The sequence below is a fragment of the Cervus elaphus genome, chromosome 30 (genome assembly GCF_910594005.1).
Source record: "Cervus elaphus chromosome 30, mCerEla1.1, whole genome shotgun sequence".
In the NCBI taxonomy this organism is placed as follows: domain Eukaryota; kingdom Metazoa; phylum Chordata; class Mammalia; order Artiodactyla; family Cervidae; genus Cervus; species Cervus elaphus.
In genome coordinates, this window is record NC_057844.1 from 68,016,214 (window position 1) to 68,040,617 (window position 24,404).

Here is a 24,404-nt window from a genome sequence, read left to right on the forward strand (position 1 = left end):
TTGCTTTATGTGTAGGGTTAGGTTGTTTATTTGACTTTTTTCTTGTTTCTTGAGGTAAGCCTGTATTGCTATGAACCTTCCTCTTAGCACTGCTTTTTTTTTTTTTTTAATTTTTTATTAGTTGGAGGCTAATTACTTCACAACATTTCAGTGGGTTTTGTCATACATTGATATGAATCAGCCATAGATTTACACGTATTCTCCATCCCGATTCCCCCTCCCACCTCCCTCTCCACCCGATTCCTCTGGGTCTTCCCAGTGCACCAGGCCCGAGCACTTGTCTCATGCATCCCACCTGGGCTGGGGATCTGTTTCACCATAGATAGTATACATGCTGTTCTTTTGAAATATCCCACCCTCACCTTCTCCCACAGAGTTCAGTAGTCTGTTCTGTATTTCTGTGTTTCTTTTTCTGTTTTGCATATAGGGTTATCGTTACCATCTTTCTAAATTCCATATATATGCGTTAGTATGCTGTAATGTTCTTTATCTTTCTGGCTTACTTCACTCTGTTTAATGGGCTCCAGTTTCATCCATCTCATTAGGACTGGTTCAAATGAATTCTTTTTAACGGCTGAGTAATATTCCATGGTGTATATGTACTACAGCTTCCTTATCCATTCATCTGCTGATGGGCATCTAGGTTGCTTCCATGTCCTGGCTATTATAAACAGTGCTGCAATGAACATTGGGGTGCACGTGTCTCTTTCAGATCTGGTTTCCTCAGTGTGTATGCCCAGAAGTGGGATTGCTGGGTCATATGGCAGTTCTATTTCCAGTTTTTTAAGAAATCTCCACACTGTTCTCCATAACGGCTGTACTAGTTTGCATTCCCACCAACAGTGTAAGAGGGTTCCCTTTTCTCCACAGCCTCTCCAGCATTTATTGCTTGTAGACTTTTGGATAGCAGCCATCCTGACTGGCGTGTAATGGTACCTCATTGTGGTTTTGATTTGCATTTCTCTAATAATGAGTGATGTTGAGCACCTTTTCATGTGTTTGTTAGCCATCTGTATGTCTTCTTTGGAGAAATGTCTGTTTAGTTCTTTGGCCCACTTTTTGATTGGGTCATTTATTTTTCTGGAATTGAGCTTCAGGAGTTGCTTGTATATTTTTGAGATTAATCCTTTGTCTGTTTCTTCATTTGCTATTATTTTCTCCCAATCTGAGGGCTGTCTTTTCACCTTACTTATAGTTTCCTTTGTAATGCAAAAGCTTTTAAGTTTCATTAGGTCCCATTTGTTTAGTTTTGCTTTTATTTCCAATATTCTAGGAGGTGGGTCATAGAGGATCTTGCTGTGATTTATGTCGGAGAGTGTTTTGCCTATGTTCTCCTCTAGGAGTTTTATAGTTTCTGGTCTTACATTTAGATCTTTAATCCATTTTGAGTTTCTTTTTGTGTATGGTGTTAGAAAGTGTTCTAGTTTCATTCTTTTACAAGTGGTTGACCAGTTTTCCCAGCACCACTTGTTAAAGAGGTTGTCTTTTTTCCATTGTATATCCTTGCCTCCTTTGTCAAAGATAAGGTGTCCATAGGTTCGTGGATTTATCTCTTGGCTTTCTATTCTGTTCCATTGATCTATATTTCTGTCTTTGTGCCAGTACCATACTGTCTTGATGACAGTGGCTTTGTAGTAGAGTCTGAAGTCAGGCAGGTTGATTCCTACAGTTCCATTCTTCTTTCTCAGGATTACTTTGGCTATTCGAGGTTTTTTGTATTTCCATACAAATTGTGAAATTATTTGTTCTAGTTCTGTGAAAAATACCATTGGTAGCTTGATAGGGATTGCATTGAATCTATAGATTGCTTTGGGTAGAATAGCCATTTTGACAATATTGATTCTTCCAATCCATGAGCATGGTATGTTTCTCCATCTGTTTGTGTCCTCTTTGATTTCTTTCATCAGTGTCTTATAGTTTTCTATGTATAGGTCTTTTGTTTCTTTAGGTAGATATATTCCTAAGTATTTTATTCTTTCTGTTGCAATGGTGAATGGTATTGTTTCCTTAATTTCTCTTTCTGTTTTTTCATTGTTAGTATATAGGAATGCAAGGGATTTCTGTGTGTTAATTTTATATCCTGCAACTTTACTATATTCATTGATTAGCTCTAGTAATTTTCTGGAAGAGTCTTTAGGGTTTTCTATGTAGAGGATCATGTCATCTGCAAACAGTGAGAGTTTCACTTCTTCTTTTCCTATCTGGATTCCTTTTACTTCTTTTTCTGCTCTGATTGCTGTGGCCAAAACTTCCAACACTATGTTGAATAGTAGTGGTGAGAGTGGGCACCCTTGTCTTGTTCCTGATTTCAGGGGAAATGCTTTCAAGTTTTCACCATTGAGGGTGATGCTTGCTGTGGGTTTGTCATATATAGCTTTTATTATGTTGAGGTATGCTCCTTCTATTCCTGCTTTCTGGAGAGTTTTAATCATAAATGAGTGTTGAATTTTGTCAAAGGCTTTCTCTGCATCTATTGAGATAATCATATGGTTTTTATCTTTCAAATTGTTAATGTGGTGTATTACATTGATTGATTTGCGGATATTAAAGAATCCTTGCATTCCTGGGATAAAGCCCACTTGGTCATGGTGTATGATTTTTTTAATATGTTGTTGGATTCTGTTTGCTAGAATTTTGTTAAGGATTTTTGCATCTATGTTCATCAGTGATATTGGTCTGTAGTTTTCTTTTTTTGTGGCATCTTTGTCTGGTTTTGGAATAAGGGTGATGGTGGCCTCATAGAATGAGTTTGGAAGTTTACCTTCATCTGCAATTTTCTGGAAGAGTTTGAGTAAGATAGGTGTTAGCTCTTCTCTAAATTTTTGGTAGAATTCAGCTGTGAAGCCATCTGGTCCTGGGCTTTTGTTTGCTGGAAGATTTTTGATTACAGTTTCGATTTCCTTGCTTGTGATGGGTCTGTTAAAATCTTCTATTTCTTCCTGGTTCAGTTTTGGAAGGTTATACTTTTCTAAGAATTTGTCCATTTCATCCAAGTTGTCCATTTTATTGGCATAGAGCTGCTGGTAGTAGTCTATTATGATCCTTTGTATTTCAGTGTTGTCTGTTGTGATCTCTCCATTTTCATTTCTAATTTTGTTAATTTGGTTCTTCTCTCTTTGCTTCTTAATGAGTCTTGCTAGTGGTTTGTCAATTTTGTTTATTTTTTCAAAAAACCAGCTTTTGGCTTTGTTGATTTTTGCTATGGTCTCTTTAGTTTCTTTTGCATTTATTTCTGCCCTAATTTTTAAGATTTCTTTCCTTCTGCTAGCCCTAGGGTTCTTCATTTCTTCCTTCTCTAATTGCTTTAGGTGTAGAGTTAGGTTATTTATTTGGTTTTTTTCTTGTTTCTTGATATAAGCCTGTAATGCTATGAACCTTCCCCTAAGCACTGCTTTTACAGTGTCCCATAGGTTTTGGGTTGTTGTGTTTTCATTTTCATTCATTTCTATACTTTTTTTATTCTTTTTTGATTTCTTCTATGATTTGTTGGTTATTCAGAAGCGTGTTATTTAGCCTCCATATGTTTGCATTTTTAACAATTTTTTCCCTGTAATTGAGATGTAATCTTACTGCACTGTGGTCAGAAAAGATGACTGGAATGATTTCAGTTTTTTTGAATTTTCCAAGACCAGATTTATGGCCCAGGATGTGATCTATTCTGGAGAAGGTTCCGTGTGCACTTGAGAAAAAGGTGAAGTTGATTGTTTTGGGGTGAAATGTCCTATAGATATCAATTAGGTCTAGCTGGTCCATTGTGTCATTTAAGGTTTGTGTTTCCTTGTTAATTTTCTGTTTAGTTGATCTATCCATAGTTGTGAGTGGGGTATTAAAGTCTCCCACTATTGTGTTACTATTAATTTCCTCTTTCATACTCGTTAGTGTTTGCCGTACATATTGCAGTGCTCCTATGTTGGGTGCATATATATTTATAATTGTTATATCTTCTTCTTGGATTGATCCTTTGATCATTATGTAGTGTCCTTCTTTGTCTCTTTTCACAGCCTTTTTTTAAAAGTCTATTTTATCTGATATGAGTATTGCGACTCCTGCTTTCTTTTGGTCTCCGTTTGCATGAAATATTTTTTTCCAGCCCTTCACTTTCAGTCTGTATGTGTCTCTTGTTTTGAGGTGGGTCTCTTGTAGACAGCATATATAGGGGTCTTGTTTTTGTATCCATTCAGCCAATCTTTGTCTTTTGGTTGGGGCATTCAACCCATTTACATTTAAGGTAATTATTGATAGGTGTGGTCCCGTTGCCATTTACTTTGTTGTTTTGTTTTCACGTTTGTACAACCTTTCTGCATTTCCTATCTAGAGAAGATCCTTTAGCATTTGTTGAAGAGCTGGTTTGGTGGTGCTGAATTCTCTCAGCTTTTGCTTATCTGTAAAGCTTTTAAATTCTCCTTCATATCTGAATGAGATCCTTGCTGGATACAGTAATCTAGGTTGTAGGTTATTCTCTTTCATTACTTTCAATACGTCCTGCCATTCCCTTCTGGCCTGGAGGGTTTCTATTGATAGATCAGCTGTTATCCTTATGGGAATCCCTTTGTGTGTTATTTGTTGTTTTTCCCTTGCTGCTTTTAATATTTGTTCTTTGGGTTTGATCTTTGTTAATTTGATTAATATGTGTCTTGGGGTGTTTCGCCTTGGGTTTATCTTGTTTGGGACTCTCTGGGTTTCTTGGACTTGGGTGGCTATTTCCTTCCCCATTTTAGGGAAGTTTTCAGCTATTATCTCCTCGAGTATTTTCTCATGGCCTTTCTTTTTGTCTTCTTCTTCTGGGATTCCTATGATTCGAATGTTGGGGCGTTTCACATTGTCCCAGAGGTCCCTGAGGTTGTCCTCATTTCTTTTGATCCTTTTTTCTTTTTTCCTCTCTGCTTCATTTATTTCCACCATTTTATCTTCTACCTCACTTATCCTATCTTCTGCCTCCGTTATTCTACTCTTGGTTCCCTCCAGAGTGTTTTTGATCTCATTCATTGCATTATTCATTTTTAATTGAGTCTTTTTTATTTCTTCTAGGTCTTTATTAAACATTTCTTGCATCTTTTCAATTTTTGTTTCCAGGCTATTTATCTGTAACTCCATTTTGTTTTCAAGATTTTGGATCATTTTTATTATCATTATTCTAAATTCTTTTTCAGGTAGATTCCCTATCTCCTCCTCTTTTGCTTGACTTGGTGGGCATTTTTCATGTTCCTTTACCTGTTGGGTATTTCTCTGCCTTTTCATCTTGTTTAGATTGTTGTGTCTGGAGTGGGCTTTCTGTATTCTGGCGGTCTGTGGTTGCTTTTTATTGTGGAAGATTTACCCATTGGGTGGGGTTAGACGATTGGCTTGTCAAGGTTTCCTGGTTAGGGAAGCTTGCGTCGGTGTTCTGGTGTGTGGAACTTGATTTCTTCTGTTTGGAGAGCAATGGAGTGCCCAGTAATGAGTTTTGAGATGGGTCTATGTATTAGGTGTGACCTTGGGCAGCCTGTATGTTGACGTTCAGGGCTATGTTCCTGCGTTGCTGGAGAATTTGCTTGGTATGTCTTGCTCTAAAACTTATTGGCTCTTGGGTGGTGGTTGGTTTCAGTGTAGGTATGGAGGCTTTTGGACGGTCACTTATTACTTAAAGTTCCATGTAGTCAGGAGTTTTCTGGTGTCCTCAGGTTTTGGGCTTAAGTCTCCTGCCTCTGGATTTCAGTTTTATTCTTCCTGTAGTCTCAGGACTTCTCTAGCTATACAGCACTGATAAGAAAACTTCTAGGTTAATGGCGAAAAGATTCTCCCCCGTTAGGGACACCCAGAGAGGTTCACAGAGTTACATGAAGAAGAGGAGAGGGAGGAGGGAGATAGAGATGAGCAGGAGGAGAAAAAGGGGGACTCAAGAGGAGAGAGACAGATCTATGCAGGTGTCTGTTCCCAGAGTGTTCTCCGTAGCCCAGTCACCTACAAAGATTCACAGAATTGGATTGGGAAGAGAAGGGGAAAGGAGGAAATAGAGGTGTTCTGAGGTAGAAAACAGAGAGTCAAGATTGGGAGAGAATAATCTTCGGTTTAAAAATACGGCTTCTCTTCTTTTTTTTTGTAAGGTTATAGTGTGTTGAAAATGAAAATTAAGGAGTAGTAGAGGAGTACTAGAGGACTTTAAAAGAAATAAGAGGAAAAGAAAAATAGAAAATAGATGAGAAAAAGGAAAGAAAAAGAAAAAAAAGAAGAAAAAAGAAAAAAAAAGAAAAAAGGAAAGAAAGAAAAAAAAAATTTTTTTTCCCCTAATTAAAAAAATCGTAAAAATCTATGAAAATGAAAGTTAAGGAGTAATGGGGGAGTAATAGGGGATTTTAAAGGAAAACAAAAGAGAAAAAATAAAAAATAAAAAAAAGAAACAAAAAATTAAAAAAAAAAAAAGAAAAAAGTAAAATTATATCTAGGAGTTTCTCTAGAGCTGTTGCGGTCAGTGTGGGTTCGGCTCAGTTTCAGATAGCTCCTCGTTCCAGGTTACACTTCTCGGTATCTACAGGCCCCTTACGGTGTAGTCGGTGTTTTCTAGAGGGATTTTAATCTGTTGCACCAGTCCCTTCTGAAGCGGTTCCCTTTGTTTATTTGACTTCTGTTTGCCGGTCTCTTCAGAGCCTCATTTCCGCTCTGACACACGCGGGCGGAGGTGGACTCTTATTCAGGTAGCTAGTTCCGTCGCTCTGCGGGGAGGGGCTGACGCTGTGGGGATGGGCTGGCGTTGCAGGGAGGGGCTGGCGCTGCCGGGAGGGCCTGACGCTGCTTTCTCCATCTGCGCTGCTCAGGCTTTCGGCTGTTCTATATGGAGCGCGCCCCGCGCTGCGCGAGGTTCCAGCCCTCGGGTGTTCCGCAAAAGCGCGGAACGAAAAGCTGCGCCTGCTCTCTGTGCCTTCCCCGTCAGAGCGGTCCAGGCAGCCACGGGCTTGGTGGGCGCACTCTACCCAGGTGTGGCGCGCCCACTCCCTTCCGCGGACCCAGTCTCAGTTTCCGCTGGCGCCAGTCGGGTGCGCGCGCCTTCTGCCCTCCGTGTCCCCAGCCCCAGTCCCCGCACGCGCCGGTCGGGTTCCTGCGCCCTGTGTCTCGCCGCGACCTTCCCCTCCCCCCTGCCTCCTGCCTCTGGCGGGGCTGTGCCGGTCCGCAGCCTGCGAGCTCTTCTCTGGACTTTCTCGGTCTCTTTGTTCTGCGAACGGCCGGCAGTGTGTTCGGGCCGGTTAATTTACTCTCTCTCCTTTGGTCTCCCACAGTTCAAGTTGGCACCTCACAGAAGCTCCCTCCGATTGTCCTCAGGGCACTCAGGCCCGGACCCTACCCCAAGCAATGCCGCCCAAGACTCCCTTCCTGGGACGAATCTCCGTCCTCAGCTCTTTTGTCTCACTTTTTATCTTTTATATTTTGTCCTACCTCCTTTCGAAGACAATGGGCTGCTTTTCTGGGTGCCTGATGACCTCAGCTAGCGATCAGAAGTTGTTCTGTGAAGTTTGCTCTGCGTTCAGTTATTCTTTCGATGAATTTGTAGGAGGGAAAGTGGTCTCCCTGTCCTACTCTTCCGCCATCTTGGCTCCTCCTCCCTTAGCACTGCTTTTACAGTGTCCCATAGGTTTTGGTTGTTGTGTTTTCATTTTCATTCCTCTCTATGCATATTTTGATTTCTTTTTTGATTTCTTCTGTGATTTGTTCTTTATTCAGCAGCGTGTTGTTCAGCCTCCATATGTTGGAATTTTTAATAGTTTTTCTCCTGTAATTGACATCTAATCTTACTGCATTGTGGTCAGAAAAGATGCTTGGAATGATTTCAATTTTTTTGAATTTACCAAGGCTAGATTTATGGCCAAGGATGTGATCTATCCTGGACAAGGTTCCATGTGCGCTTGAGAAAAAGGTGAAATTCATTGTTTTGGGGTGAAATGTCCTATAGATATTAATTAGGTCTAACTGGTCTATTGTATCATTTAAAGTTTGTGTTTCCTTGTTAATTTTCTGTTTCGTTGATCTATCCATAGGTGTGAGTGGGGTATTAAAGTCTCCCACTATTATTGTGTTATTGTTAATTTCCCCTTTCATACTTGTTAGCATATGTCTTGTATATTGTGGTGCTCCTATGTTGGGTCCATATATATTTATAATTGTTATATGTTCTTCTTGGATTGATCCTTTGATCATTATGTAGTGTCCTTCTTTGTCTCTTTTCACAGCCTTTTTTTAAAAGTCTATTTTATCTGATAGGAGTTTTGTGACTCCTGCTTTCTTTTAGTCTCTATTTGCATGGAATATCTTTTTCCAGCCCTTCACTTTCAGTCTGTATGTGTCACTTGATTCGAGGTGGGTCTGTTGTAGTCAGCACATATAGGGTTCTTGTTTTTTGTATCCATTCAGCCAGTCTTTGTCTTTGGTTGGGGTATTCAACCCATTTACATTTAAGGTAATTATTAAGTATGATTCCACTGCCATTTACTTTATTGTTTTGGGTTTGAGTTTATACACCCTTTCTGTATTTCCTGTCTAGAGAAGATCCTTTACATTTGTTGGAGAGCTGGTTTGGTGGTGCTGAATTCTCTCAGCTTTTGCTTATCTGTACAGCTTTTTATTTCTCATTCATATTTGAATGAGATCCTTGCTGGCTTGAAGAGTTTCTATTGAAAGATCCGTTGTCATTCTTATGGGAATCCCCTTGTGTGTTACTTGTTGTTTTTCCCTTGCTGCTTTTAATATTTGTTCTTTGGGTTTGATCTTTGTGAATTTGATTAATATGTGTCTTGGGGTGTTTCGCCTTGGGTTTATCCTGTTTAGGACTCTCTGGGTTTCTTGGACTTGGGTGATTATTTCCTTCCCCATTTTAGGGAGGTTTTAAACTATTATCTCAAGTATTTTCTCATGGTCTCTCTTCTTGTCTTCTTCTTCTGGGACTCCTATGATTCGAATATTGGGGCGTTTAACATTGTCCCAGAGGTCTCTGAGGTTGTCCTCATTTATTTTAATTCTTTTTTTCTTTTTTCCTCTCTGTTTCATTTATTTCTACCTTTCTATCTTCTACCTCACTTATCCTATCTTCTGCCTCAGTTATTCTACTGTTGGTTCCCTCCAGTGTGTTTTTTATCTCATTTACTGCATTATTCATTGTATATTGCCTCTTTTTTATTTCTTCTAGGTCCTTATTAAACCTTTCATGCATCTTTTCAATCCTTGTCTCCAAGCTATTTATCCGTAACTCCAATTTGCTTTCAAGATTTTGGATCATTTTCACTATCATTATTTAGAATTCTTTCTTAAGTAGACTCCCTATCTCCTCCTCTTTTGTTTGGTTGGTGGGCATTTATCCTGTTCCTTTACCTGCTGGGTATTTCTCTGCATTTTCATCTTGTTTATATTGCTGTGTTTGGGGTGGCCTTTCTTTATTCTGGCAGTTGGTGGTTCCTCTTTATTGTGGAGGTTCTTCACTGTGGGTGGGGTTGTATGGGTGGTTTGTCAATGTTTCCTGGTTAGGGAAGCTTGTGTCGGTGTTCTGGTGGGTGGAGCTGGATTTTTCTCTCTGGAATGCAATTAAGTGTCCAGTAATAAGTTTTGAGATGTCAGTGGGTTTGATGTGCCTTTGGTCAGCCTGTATATTGAGACTCATGGTTATGTTCCTGTGCTGCTGGAGAATTTGTGTGGTATGTCTTGTTCTGGAGCTTGTTGGCCCTTGGGTGATGCTAGGTTTCAGTGTAGGTATGGAGGCTTTTGATGAGCTTCTATCATTTAATGTTCCATGGATTCAGGAGTTCTCTGGTGTTCTCAGGATTTGGACTTAAGCCTCCTGCCTCTGGTTTTCAGTCTTATTCTTATGGTAACCTCAAGACTTCTCCATCTATACAGCACCAATGATAAAACATCTAGGTTAATGATGACAAGTTTCTCCGCAGTGAGGGACACCTGGAGAAGTACACAGAGTTACATGGAGAAGAGAAGAGGTAAGAGGGGGTTAGAGTTGACCAGGAGGAGCAGAGGGGGTATCAAAAGGGGAGAGAGCAAGCTAGCCAGTAATCACTTCTCTATGTGCTCTCTATAGTCTGGACCCCTCATAGATGTTCACGGAGTTACACAGAGAAGAGAAGAGGGAGGAAGGAGGCAGAGGTGGCCAGGAGGATAAAAGGGGGAATCAAAAGGAGAGAGACAGATCCAGCCAGTAATCAGTTCCACATCTTTTTTAAAAAATTATTTGTGTTAATCGGAGGCTAATTGCTTTACAATATTGTGGTAGTTTTGTCATACATAGACATGGATCAGCCACAGGTGCACATGTGTCCCCCCATCCTGAACCCCCTCTTCCATCTCCCTCCCCACCCCATCCCTCTGGTTGTCCCAGAACACCAGCTTTGAGTGCCCTGCTTCATGCATTGAATTGCACTGGCCATCTATTTTACACATGGTAATATACATGTTTCAGTGCTATTCTCTCAAATCATCCCACCCTCGCCTTCTCCCACATAGTCCAAAAGTCTGTTCTTTACATCTGTGTCTCTTTTGCTGCCTTGCATATATGATCGTTGTTACCATCTTTCTGAATTCCATATATATGTGTTAATATACCGTATTGGTTTTTCTCTTTTTGACCTACTTAATTCTGTATAATAAGGTCCAGTTTCATCTACCTCACTAGAACTGACTCAAATGTGTTTTTTTTTTTTTTTTATAGCTGAGTAACATTCCATCGTGTATGTGTACCATAACTTCCTTATCCATTTGTCTGCCAATGGATATCTAGGTTGTTTTCATGTCCTAGCTATTGTAAACAGTGCTGCAATGAACATTGGCATATGTGTGTCTCTTTCAGTTCTGGTTTCTTTGGTGTGTATGCCCAACAATACTACATCTTCTTTATCCATTACTTTGTCGATGGACGTTTAGGCTGTTTTCATGTTTTGGCTATTGTAAATACTGCTGCTATGAACATAAGCATGCATGTATCTTTTTGAATTCTAGTTTTTTCTGGGCATATGCCCAGGAATGTGTTTGCTGGATCATAAAGTAATTCTATTTTTAGTTTTCTGAGGAACCTCTGTATTGTTTTCCATAGTAGCTGTATCAATTCCAACTTACATTCCCACCATTAGTGTGGGAGGGTTCCATTTTCTCCACACCCTCTCCGTCATTTCTTAATTGTAGACTTTTTAATGATGGACATCCTGACCAGTGTTAGGTGGTAAATTTGATTTGCATTTCTCTAATAATTAGTGATGTCAAATATCTTTTCAGGTGCCTACTGGCCATCTGCATGTCTTCTTTGGAGTAATATCTATTAAGATCTTCTGCCCATTTTTTGGTTGGGTTGCATGTTTTTATTTTGTTGAGTTGTATCAGCTGTTTGTATATTTTGGAGATTAAGCCCTTGTCTGTTGCATCATTTACAAATATTTTTCTCCCATTCTATAGGTTGCCTTTTTGTTTTGTTTTATCATTTCCCTTGCTGTGCAAAGTCTTGTAAGCTTGATTAGGTCCCATTTGTTTATTTTTAATTTTTAATTCTATTGCCTTAGGAGACTGACTTAAGAAAACATTGGTATGATTTATGTCAGAGAACGTTTGCCTATGCTTTCTTCTAGGCATTTTATGGTGTCATGTCTTATGTTTAAGTCTTTAAGTCATTTTGAGTTTATTTTTGTGCATGTGAGGTTGTGTTCTACCTTCATTGCTTTGCATGCAGCTGTCCAACTTCCTTAGCACCACTTGCTGAATAGACTGTCTATTCCCCATTTTAAATTCTTACTTCCTTTGTTGAAGATTAATTGACAGTAGGTATGAGGGTTTATTTTTGGGCTGTCTATTCTATTCCATTGATTTTTATGCTATTTTCACACCAATATCACACTGCTTTGATTATTGTAGCTTTGGAGTATTATCTGAAGCCTGAGACAGTTATGCCTCTAGGTTTGTTTTTTTTCCCCTCAACATTTCTTTGGCGATTCTGGGTCTTTTGTGGTTCCATATAAAATTTTAGATTATTTGTTTTAGTTCTGAGAAAAATGTCATGGGTAGTTTGATAAGGATCACATTAAACCTTTAGATGTCTTTGGATAGTATTGCCATTTTAACAATATTGATTCTTCTAATTCAAGAACATAGAATATCTTTCAATTTATTTCAGTCATCTTTAATTTCCTTTATCAGTGTTTTACAGTTCTCAGCGTATGTCTTTCACCTCCTTGGTTAGGTTTATTCCAAGTTTTTTTCTTTTTCTTTTCTTTTTTCTTGGTGTGAGTTTTAAAAGGTATTCCGTTTCTGATATTTCATTGTTAGTGTAAAGTATTGCAAGCGATTTCTGAATGTTAATCTTGTATCTTGCTACTTTGCTGAATTCATTTATTAGATCTAGCAGTTTTAGTGTGGAGTATTTAGGGTTTTCTTTATATAGTGTCATGGAATCTGCATATAGTGACAGTTTTACCTCTTCCCTTCCAATTTGGATGCATTTTATTTTTTTTAATTGTCTTCTAACTGTGGCTAGAACATCCAATACTATGTTGAAAAGAAGTGGTGAGAATGGGCATCCTTGTCTTATTCCAGATTTTAGCAGGAAGTCTTTTAGCTTTTCACTATTGAGTATTATATTGGCTGTGGGTTTGTTGTAAATGGCTTTTATTATGTTGAGATATGTTCCCTCTATTCCCACTTTAGTAATAGTTTTTATTATGAATAGGTGTTGAATTTTATCAGATCCTTTTTCTGCATTTATTGAGATGATCAGGTGTTTTTTCTTTTTTCTTTTTTTTACTTTTGTTTTGTTAATATGGTATATAATATTGATTTGCATGTGTTGAACCATCCTTATGAATCTGGAATGAATACCCACTTGGTCACCATACCCATACCCACTTGGTCATGGTGTATGACCTTTTTTATGTGTAGGTTTATTTAATTTGCTAACATTTTGTTGATAATTTTTATGTCTACCAATAGACTCATCAGAGATTTTGGCCTGTAATTTTCTTTTTTGGTGTTATCTTTGTCTGATTTATTATCAGGGTGATGGTGGCTTCATAGACTGTTTTTGGGAGCATTCCCTCCTCTTTAATCTTTTGGAAGAATTTGAGAAGAATTGGTATAAGGTTTTTTTTTTTTTTTTTTTTTTGTATGTTTGGTAGAATTTGGCTGTGAAGCCATCTGGTCCTGGACTTTTGTCTGTATGGAGTTATTAAAATATAGATTCTATTTCAGTTCTAGTGATCTATCTGTTCAAATTATCTATTTCTTCTTGCTTCAGTTTTAGTTGGGTTATGTGTTTCTAGAAAGTTGTCCATTTTTTCTACATTGCAAAATTTGTTGGCATATAATTGGTATTCTCTTATGGTTTTTTGTATTTCTGTGGTATCAGTTGAGATTTTTTCCTTTTTGATTTTCTATTTTGTTTGTTTGGGTTCTCTCTCCTTTCTTCCTGGTGAGCCTGGCTAGAGTTTGTCAATTTTGTTTACTCTTTCGAAGCACTAGCTCTTGGTTTTGTTGATTTTTTTCTATTTTTTAAATCTCTATTTTATTTATTTTCCTTCAATCTTTATTATTTCCTTCTTTCTGTTGATTTTAGGTTTTGTTTGTTCTTCTTTTTCTAACTCTTTTAGGTGGTAGGTTAGGTTGTTTATTTGAGATTTTTCTCTTTGTTGATGAAGGTATGTACGACTATAAACTTCCCTCTAAGAATTGCTTTTGCTGCATAGCATAGATTTTGTGGGACTTCCCCGGTTGCTCAGTGGTAAAGTGAAAGTGAAAGTTGCTCAGTCATGTCCTTGGAAGCAACCTAGATGCCCATCAGCAGATGAATGGATAAGGAAGCTGTGGTACATATACACCATGGAATATTACTCAGCCATTAAAAAGAATTCATTTGAATCAGTCCTAATGAGATGGATGAAACTGGAGCCCCTTATACAGAGTGAAGTAAGCCAGAAAGATAAAGAACATTACAGCATACTAACACATATATATGGAATTTAGAAAGATGGTAACGATAACCCTATATGCAAAACAGAAAAAGAGAAACAGAAATACAGAACAGACTTTTGAACTCTGTGGGAGAATGTGAGGGTGGGATATTTCAAAAGAACAGCATGTATATTATCTATGGTGAAACAGATCACCAGCTCAGGTGGGATGCATGAGACAAGTGCTCAGGCCTGGTGCACTGGGAAGACCCAGAGGAATCGGGTGGAGAGGGAGGAGGGAGGGGGGATCGGGATGGGGAATACGTGTAAATCTATGGCTGATTCATATCAATGTATGACAAAACCCACTGAAATGTTGTGAAGTAATTAGCCTCAAACTAATAAAATAAAAAAAATTATTTTCAAATTGTGTATGACAGAAAACAACAAAATTCTGTAAAGCAATTATCCTTCAATTAAAAAATTTTAAAAAATTAAAAAAAAAAGAAAAAAAGAAAGTTGCTCAGTCATGTCCTACTCTTTGGGACCCCATGGGCTATAAAGTTCATGGAATTTTGCAGGCCAGAATACTGGAGAGGGTAGCCTTTCCCTTCTCCAGGGGACCTTCCCAACCCAGGGATCAAACCCAGGTCTCCTGCATTGCAGGAGGTTTCTTTACCAGCTGAGCCACAAGGTAAACCCAAGAATACTGGAGTGGGTAGCCTATCCCTTCTTCAGGGGAACTTCCCAACCCAGGAATCAAACCTAGGTCTCCCACATTACAGGTGGATTATTTACCATCTGAGCCACAAGGGAAGCCCCATACAGTGGTAAAGTATCTGCATGCAATGCAGGAGGCACAGGAGATGCAGGTTCAATCCCTGGGTTGGGAAGATCCCCTGGAGGGGGACATGGCAACCCACTCCAGTATTCTTGCCAGGAAAATCCCACGGAGAGAGAAGCCTGGTGGGCTGCAGTCCATAGAGCCACAGAGAATTGGACATGACTGAGCAACTGAGCAATCCAATCCAAATAGATTTTGTATAGTTAACGTTTTCATTGTTGTTTGTCTCAAGATATTTTTTAATTTCCTTTTTTAATTTTCTCATTGACCCACTGGTTTTTAAGTAGTGTGTTATTTAGTCTCCATGTAATCTTTTTTTCTTGTTTCTTTTCCTGTAGTTGATTTCTAGTTTCATGCCATGTGGTCAGAGAAGATGCTTGAAATAATTTCTATACTCAAATTTATTGAGGTTAATTTTGTGCCTTGTGTGTGTGTGTGTATGAAGTCGCTCAGTCATGTCCAACTCTTTGAGACCCCGTGGACTGTAACCCACCAGGTTTCTTTGCTTCTTCTTTGTTCCTTTCTTTTTATTTTTGTTTTTCTTTTCATAGTTTAATGATTTAACTTTATTTTCTGCTTTATTTTATTCTTTTCTTTTTGTTTTTTTTGTGATTCTATTGTATGCTTTTGACTTGTGGTTGCCCTGTTTTTCAAGTATGTTAACCCCTTTATATACCTGCTTGCTTTAGACTGTTAGTCAGATAGGCTCAAACACATTCTAAAAATAAGAGAAAGAATTTGCATTTTCTTTTTCTCCTTCCCCACATATTTGGGCTTGCTTGGTGGCTAAGATGGTAAAGAATCTTCCTGCAATTTGGGAGACCCAGGTTCAACCTCTGGGTTGGGAAGATCCCTTGGAGAAGAGAATGGCAACCCACTCTGGTATTCTTGCCTGGAGAATTCCATGGACAGAGGAGCCTGGCAGACTACAGTTCATGGGGTTGCAAAAAGTCAGACATGACTGAGCAACTAACACTTTCACACTTTTCCCCACATAATATGATTTTAATGTCCCTTTTTACATCTTCATGTTTATCTTTTTGCTGTTCCTTGTGTTTATCATTGCTTTCACAAAGTTTTTTTTTTCTTTTCTTTTCTTTTTGATCTGTAGTATCACTAATTTAAGTGATTTACTTTTCAATTGTGATTTCCTCCTTCCTATATCTTCCTGCTTCTTTTCTATTTAGAGATGACTTTTCAATATCTCTTTTAGGATAGTTTTAGTATTGCTGTATTCCTTTAGTTTTTGCTTTCTGAGAAATTATTTCTCCTGCCATTCTAAACAATCTTTCTGGGTAGAGTATTGCTGTTTAGTCACTCAGTCCTGTCCAACTCCTTGTGACCCATGGACTGCAGCAAGCCAGGCTTCCCTGTCCTTCACCGTCTCCTGGAGTTTGCTCAAATTCATGTCCTTTGAGTTGATTTTTTTTCTCTTTCAATCCTTTCAATATATTTTGCCACTCCCTTCTGGCCTGTAGTGTTTCTGTAGAGAAATCAGCTGATAGCCTTTGGGAGTTCTCTTAAATGAGCTCTTTGTTTTTCTCTTGCTGTCTTTAGAATCTGCTCTTTATCTCTAACTTTTACCATTTTTATCATAATATGTCTTGGTATAGGACTGTTTGGGTTCATCTTGTTTGGGGCTGTCTGTGCATCTTGTATCTAGGAAGTTTTCAGCCATAATTTCTTCAAATACATTTTCAACCCCCGTTTCTTTTTCTTCTCCTTCTGGAATCCCTATTATATATAGATTGGCCTGCTTTATATTATCCCATAGCTTCCTTATATTGCTTTAAGTTTTCATTTGGCTTTTTGTCTGCTGTTTTGATTAAATAATTTCCGTTATTTGATCTTCCAGGTCACTTATTCTTTATTCTGTATTATTCATTCTGCTCTTCATTGCCTTGAGCTCAGTTTTAGTCTCAGCAAATGCATTCTCCTGAATCCTTATAGTTTCTAGTTCCTTTTCCCAGTAATTTGCATTTCTGTTGATAGCCTTTCTTAATTCCTTCAGTATTTTCATTGGCTCCTTTTGAGCTTGCTGTCTATTAGACTGAAGAGATCTGTTTCGTTGTTCCTTCAGGGGAATTCTCCTGGTCTTTTAACTGAGAGTGGTTCCTCTTCTTCATTTTGCTTATGTTTCTCTTACTCTGAATTTAGGTGAAACAATTATCTACTGTTGTCTTAGACGGTTATTTATATGTGGGAGTGTCCCTGTGTAGCTTTTGTGGATTTAATTTTTTTTTCTTTTTTTTGGTGGGAGGACTGTTTTAGGTTTTGATGCTTGCCATCTATTTCCTCAGCATATGCTGGCTATTTTCCCCTTAATAGGGGTGTGCAGTTGTGTGGGTGTATGGCATGTGCACTCTCCCAGGAGGGCACTTGGCTCCCAGTCATGGGTGCCTCGGTAGTGGTGGTGAGCCATGCACGCTTCAAAGAAGGTGGGGGAAGTGACCTGCACCAACTCACAGGACCCTTGGAGGTGGTAGTGGCACCTGTCTGTGCCTGCCTCTGGAGTCTGATGTGGCAGCATCAGCTTATACCCACCCCTGGAGCTCATGCAGGCAGGACCCTGCCACCTCAGAGTATACAGAGAAAGAAGCTCCTGTGGGGGCCTGCCCCTCAACTTGAGTGCCTCCAACAATACCATCTCAAAAGGGCTTGCTTTTGTTACTTTAAATTTATTTATTTATTTATTTATTTATCTATTTATTTTTGGCTATGCTGGGTCTTCATTACTGCACACAGGCTTTCTCTAGTTGTGGTGAGCAGGGGGCTAGTCTATAGTTGTGGTGTGCAGGCTTTTCTGACTTCTCTTGTTACAGAGCATGAACTCTAGGGTGCACTGGCTTCAGTAGTTGTGGCATACGGGATTGGTAGTAGAGACATGTGGACTCAGTAGGTATGGCACACGGGCTTAGTTGCCCTATGACATGTGGATCTTCCTGGACTAGGGATCAAACTGTGTCCCCCGCACTGGCAGGTGGATTCTGAACCACTGGGTCCAAAGCATCGCCCCCCACCCGTTTTTTAAATCCTTGCATTTGTAATGGAACTAGCCTCAGATTTCATCTATGGGCCCTAAACATTCTTGAAGAATTTCTTGTTTTTCTCCTTAACTTAAGGGACCTTTTGATATGTGGCATTTCACATGCAGTGCTATCTAGGGAGTAGCAAGTGTGCAAATAACAAAAGAAAAAGTACACCTAATATAAAGGTAGGTGTCTCAGAGCTTTTCTGTTTCATATGTGAAACCCACTATCTCTCATGATAACTTTGTTGATAGCATCTACAAATGGACTTAGAATCAGGTTTTATAAAATGAATATGGAGTCACATGATTTAGCAACCTAGTTCATGACATGAGTCAGCTTTAGATAGATGGCACATTTTCTGTTTTAAACACTCAAACAAAACTTTACATGTTCTTATTTGGGGAAAAAAATGACTGAAGTTCTTTTTCACCCAAACACATTTAGAGGTAAGAGCTCACAAGTCTTGACATTATTTCATTTTGTTATGTGCATTTGTCAAGAAACCAAGATAAGGTGAAACTACAAAAACTGATGATTATGGAACAAACTTGACAGCATTTCACTTCCTTTATGTTCTGATTATACATTTATCAGAAAACCTCTATCTCTTCCAGTTCAGCTAGAAATTGGTAAAATTCAAGAATTCAAAGGCCTGGCAAACCTGATATTAACATCCAGATTGATGGTGCTCATTTTTGTGTGAAAGTGAGAAACCCTCATGCAGACACTAGATTTCCCAGCCTCTTTGTCATCTTGTTTACAATTTATCTCCATGTTTTAATTCTGTAAAATGATTTTGGTTATCAATTAGTGATTAAAGCTTATCTGTGAATCAGAATGATCAGAACTCAAGGGAATCATGTTTGGCATTCAGCCCAGTCCCACTAAGGATTTTAATGGGGCTACATCCTTCATAGAATAAACACATTGCTGGGCTTAAAATTGTGCCTCCATTAGTGTTATGATTTGCTTCACATGAAGAAGTGACCCTAGAAATGCGTTGCTTTAGGAGGGACTTTGCAGCTTTTAAGCATGTTGTTTTTATTTCTTTTTTTTCAGGTGTACTTCCAAAGGAATTATCCAGATGATGCTCAGTGACCATGTGGTTATGAATGCTTCCAATGGACAGATCTTAATCTCAACAATTTTTGAGATAGCATTGTGATCCTCCTGTGAAGTCAAGTCTATTCTGAAGGCATTTCTCCAACAGTATTTGCCCTGCATAAACTATATCGCACTTCTTTATACCAGCAACAAATATGTGTAAATACACATACAAGATGTTTGTTTATTTGGATTTATCTCTCTCCAACTTCACACAGTGATTTCAAACTCTTACAAAATGACTTATTATTTTTACAGCTTATACTATTTTTTTCCTTATCCAAATCAGAGAAGCAAGCCACCAATAAAAGCTGTCTCCCAGGTTTTGTGCCTTGAGAGAGTCCAGAGCTTTAGGTCATTTTCTAAGTTATAAAGCAAATTTGTCACAGATTTTTTTTTACAGTTCCCAGAATTACATATTACTTTCCAGTTATATCAAGGATTCTGTTTACTTGAAGACCATGAAGTTGCTGTTTTGTTTCACAACTGCCTTTAATATAACTAGGATCAATTATCCAACCAAAGAACTCTGGTTACAATACTGCAGAGAAAACTGATAGGAAAAACAAAAGATATACTCTAAGTAATATTACAGGGGAGAGTGGTGCCCCCCAAAAAGAAGATATGTGATTAAGATTCAGAAGGACAATATTTCATTTTATTTCTTAAAAGATAAGGGAGAGAAAACTTGCTTTCTCAAAATAGGAACCCTTCGAGGGCATTTGATAATGAAGAGCAGACATGATCATTGATTGTCTTCTAGATTGGGGATTTTTTTTACATTTTTTTATGGTACAGTATAGATAACATAAAATTTGCCATATTACCATTTTTAAACATACAATTCAGTGGCATTAATTGTATCCACAATATTGTACAACAATCAACATCTAGTTAATTTTTGGTAATTATTTTAGTACTTTTCAGTGTGTTATTTCTACAGAGTCATTTTTGGTTAAGTTTTATTCCTTTAGGAGTGGATTTGTTTCTGTGAGTTTTGAGCTTGACTGGCATAAAATTATTCATAGTATCTTAAATGTTTCATCTCTGCAGCATCTATAATTATGTTGTTCTTTGCTTTTTAACTTTGTGACTTTGCTTTGTTTTTTTTTTTTTTTCTTGAAAAATCTTGAATGAGTTTTTCCTATTAATTTTCAAAAAATAAGTTTTTTTGCTTGATTGATCCTTTGGTGGGTTTAATTTTTCCACTATATTATTCTTTCTTTCTTTTAACTTTTCTTCATTTACTTTGAGATATTTTTCACTAAATTCTTAAATTAGAAACTTATATTAGAAGAGTGATTAAGTTGAAAGTTAAGTACATAAAGCCCACTTTTTCCCCCTAAGACTCTAGCTGCAACTACAAGTTTTGGTACTTGGCACTGATCAATAACCATAGTATTAGATATTTTCTAATTTTTAATTTTATTCATTATATCTTTTACCCATGAGTTATTCATAAGTGTAATGTTCTCTAAATTTAAAATGCTAATTGCTTTTTACTATGAGATTAAACCATGTGAAAATTACATCCAACCTTTTTTTAACCTATAAAAATGGTAGTTTCATATGGTTCAACATATTAATTTTCTTTTGTTATTAACATAAAACTTAATTTTGTTTTAGTCAAACATTAGATTGAGGATTTTAAACCAAAGGTAACCACAGTCACACAGAGAGTCCTTGTTTCCATTTTATATTTTACTTAGTGATTTATAAATGTTATGTGTGTAAACAGTATTTTCAAATAAAAATCCTGTCCAAGAACTGAATGTTTTTTGACACGTGTTACAGGTTGCTTCTCTGACATGCAGGCTTGGATGGAGTTCAGTATTGGCACGTGTATTAAGTGTGCCATTAGGATCAGCACTTGTGAAATTAAGAGGGAAGAAATGGGATAGGGCAGAGGAAAAGATCAAGCTGGAGCACTGGCCAGATGACTTGAGCTGACCCCATGGGAGTTCTGATGTGATGAACCTTTGGGTTTGTTGTGCATACCCACTGGCCAGGCCTTCATACATCCACCTGGTTGGGTCATTGTACAGAGGCTGCGCCCAGAGAGGCTGGTGGCTTAAGGTTGCCCACCAGCAGCCCTTCTAGTGGCTGGGCAACGAGTCCATGAAGGGAGGTTTGAACAGCACATCTGCATGCCCCTAATGGCATGTGTCACAGCTCCAGAGGTAGGTTATGAGGGTATACTGTGACGGAAACTCTTGGTGATTGATGTTTAACTAAAATGACTGAGTAACTGATTCTCCTCAATACCCTATGGTTTAAAAAATAAAGGAGAAAGTCCATGTAGGGGAGAAATCCTCATTTTGTAGGGTCAGTCCAATTGTCACCTCTTCTAGGAAGCAATCTCAAGATCATTCATCATCCTAGTTAACACTTATTTCTCTGATACCCTGGTCACATCTCATTTGTTAAACCCAACCATGCTTGGTTAGTGCCTGTTCTCAACATCTTGAAATACTTAATTTTTGAACAAGGATCCCTTCTTTTTCCATTTTGCATTGGGTTCTGTAAATTATGTAGCCTACCCTGACCATGAGTATTCATAGGTGGTTTGTTTTCTTGCTAAACCACGAGCTTCTAAAACTTGAAGCTGTGCCCTGTTTACTTTTAATTACATCTTGCAGCACAATGTCTATCACATTTTTGTTGTTCATTAGTCGCTAAATTGTGTCCAACTCTTCTGCAACCCCATGGACTGTAGCCCACTAGATTCCTCTGTCCGTGGGATCTCCCAGGTAAGAATACTGGAGTGGGTTGCCATTTCCTTCTCCAGGGGATTTTCTGGACCCAGAGATCATACCCGCGTCTCCTGCACTGGCCGGCAGATTCTTTACCACTGAGTCACCTGGCTAGCCTTGCAGCACAGGCTCTGTCACATAAGGGACACTCACTGCTGAATGAATATTGACTGAAAACAAATATTCTTTCTGAACTTTATGATTTTGAAATTGTAAGAGGTAGCCTGGGATAACAGAAAGCCCTGGGTTTGGAGTCAGTCACATTGATCTGCATGCCAGTTCTTTATCTGCTACTTGCTAGCAGTGTGGGTGTTCAAAGAGCATAGTGTCCAATTGGGACACTTGGGAGTGAAAGGAAATAACCAGCTAAGTTACCAACATAATAAACTGGCACCATCCTTGACAAAATGGTCTCTGGACACCATATATCCATGTGGCCTTAGTTACTTGCATAGGTAAGTCTCAACTTCTGAATCTCAGTTTCTTCATCTGGAAAATGAATATAACATCTGCCCTTGAGCAGTTGCTTTGGTTGGATGATGGATGGAGCAAAAGCATCCAAAGAAGCAAAGGATGGAATCACTGACCTTGGTGATTTTTAACCACCAAGAGAAGAGAGCAAGATGGGCATGGACGGAAATAGATAAGAGACTGTAAAGGGTGTATTTGAGTAGGTTCTCATCTGATGGCTTAAGTTATAACTGTTCTTCTTCTAACATATAGTCAAAATGATGTAAGCACATGGGGAGAAGCACAAGCTCTGGAGTCAGCCTTCTAGGGACAAATACTGGCTCCTCTGGGCATTGCTGACTGGGTTTAGATATGAGTTCTGCTACCTGTTAATTGTGGGCTGTTAAGATTGGGAAGCCCACTGTGCTTCAGTTTCCTTGTAACGTTGAGGTGGGAGTAGTATGTTTCTCAGAGAGCAGTTGCAAAGATTCAATACATCAGAGACAGTCACAGAATATGGTCTGTGAGCTAGTACCAGTTCATGACCTATTTGTAACCAGGTCTGAAATAAGTACAGAAAATTCAAGAAAGCTAGAAACTCACAGCCATGTGCTATTGCAGTGACGTCCACACTCGGGATGGGTGGGATCTTGAACAGCCCAGAGACCATTGTAAGTGTTGCGCTTGCAGGGGGATGTGCATGTGGCTGAGATGTGAGAAGCAGTACTTTAGAACAATACTGGATATGTAGTTAGCTCAACTACCTTATTTATTGTTACCATATTTATATTTAAAATTAGACCATAGTGGTAATCCCCTGTCAGTCGAATGGTTAAGACTCTGCACCTTCATTGCTGTGGGCATGTGGGATGCTGATGCTGGTGCTCTGTGGACCACACTTTGCCAAGCAAGCACCTGGAGGAGAGGGCTCTGGGCAGGTGTGTCCCCTTGGCTCTCAGAGGCTTCATCCCATGGGGACTGGAAGGGGGGTGTCAGCAGAGGACTAGACTGGGGTTCTCTATAAAGTGTGAGGCTCAGGGCAGAGGCCTCTTGCCCTGCTCTAAGGGAAGCCTGGTCCCCTCTTTGCCCATGTCCTGATGTATCCGTGGGCTCTGTTCCCACACTGCAGGCTCTGGTCCTCCCCTACCAGCTCTGCCAGCAAGAACCTACTGTAGAGCACAGGGAACAATAATCAATATCTTTTAATAACCTTCATGGAAAAGAATCTGAAAAATATATATTATACATATATTATGTACATATTATATATATATATAACTGAATTATCTTTGCTGTCCACTTGAAACTAACATAATATTATAAATCAACAATACTTCAATTTTAAAAAATGATATAAAGTCCTTCAAAAAAGTTTTAAACAATAAAGGGATGAGATCCTGCTTACAAATATGAATATGGTGATACCTAGTGAGTTCACCTGGCCACCACTCCTCACCTGCACTCTGTAGGTAGGATCCTGAGTTATCTTTCATCATGTTACCTGCAGGACTCAGGCTAGCCATACCTGCTGTGTGTGTGTGTACACATGCACATGCACACAATTACAGAATATCTTTGGAGAGTCTGGGCACCACAAATGAGCAGGAATGCCTAGCACTCTCTGCCTTTATTGAAGTCCCTGTACCTACCATGACCCTCCAGTCCCCTGCCATCTCTAAGGGAGGCAGAGGAAATTTGGCAGCTCGGGTATGAATGTGGGGTTCCCATACAGTGGACAAGGACCACAAAGAACTGTTGGGAGGCAATCCTCAGGCAATGTTTACCTACTGTTACCTACAGACAAAAATAAATGGAATGTCGAGAAAACATGTGATGCTCTTTTTCAAACTCATGTAGGAGACAGGATTCATGAAAATATAATTTTAAGTTTAAAATATTTCTGATTCCAGGGTAGCTCTCCTCAAAAGACTTTTTTGCTTAATCAACAGAGCACAGCAGCACAACTGTAACTGTATTGTAGGGGGCTGTGATTTCCTCCCAACTTTCATCCACGCCACCCCCAGTGAGTGGCAGCCACTTTGGATCTGCAAAAATCACTGGTTCACAAGCCTGGCTACACAGTAGAATCACCTCAGGAGCTTCTCTGATGCCCAGCCACTCCTATAGCTATGGAATCAGGATCACTAGAGGGAGAGGTGATCCTGATGGGCAGAGGGGTGGCAAACCCCTGGTCCATCAGAGGACTCTCATCTCCTGGACCCATTGATTATAGATAGCAATAACCTGAGACTTAAACCAATCAGCATAAAATGAGGTGCAACAACAGTGGGCTAAAGATACATATGTATCCTAATCCCTGGAACCTGTG

General features: G+C 38.9%; 1 protein-coding gene across 1 annotated transcript in view; it reads left to right on the forward strand.

Moving 5' to 3' along the window:
- LOC122687098 (ATP-binding cassette sub-family C member 4-like) overlaps window positions 1-20,624 on the forward strand; it is a 324,734-nt gene extending 304,110 nt beyond the window's left edge. The window contains exon 31 of the mRNA XM_043892538.1: window positions 18,828-20,624. Coding sequence (XP_043748473.1) covers window positions 18,828-18,866 — 39 coding nt within the window. The 3' untranslated portion in view covers window positions 18,867-20,624. The remainder of the gene's footprint in view (window positions 1-18,827) is intronic.
- The last annotated feature ends 3,780 nt before the right edge of the window (window positions 20,625-24,404 follow it).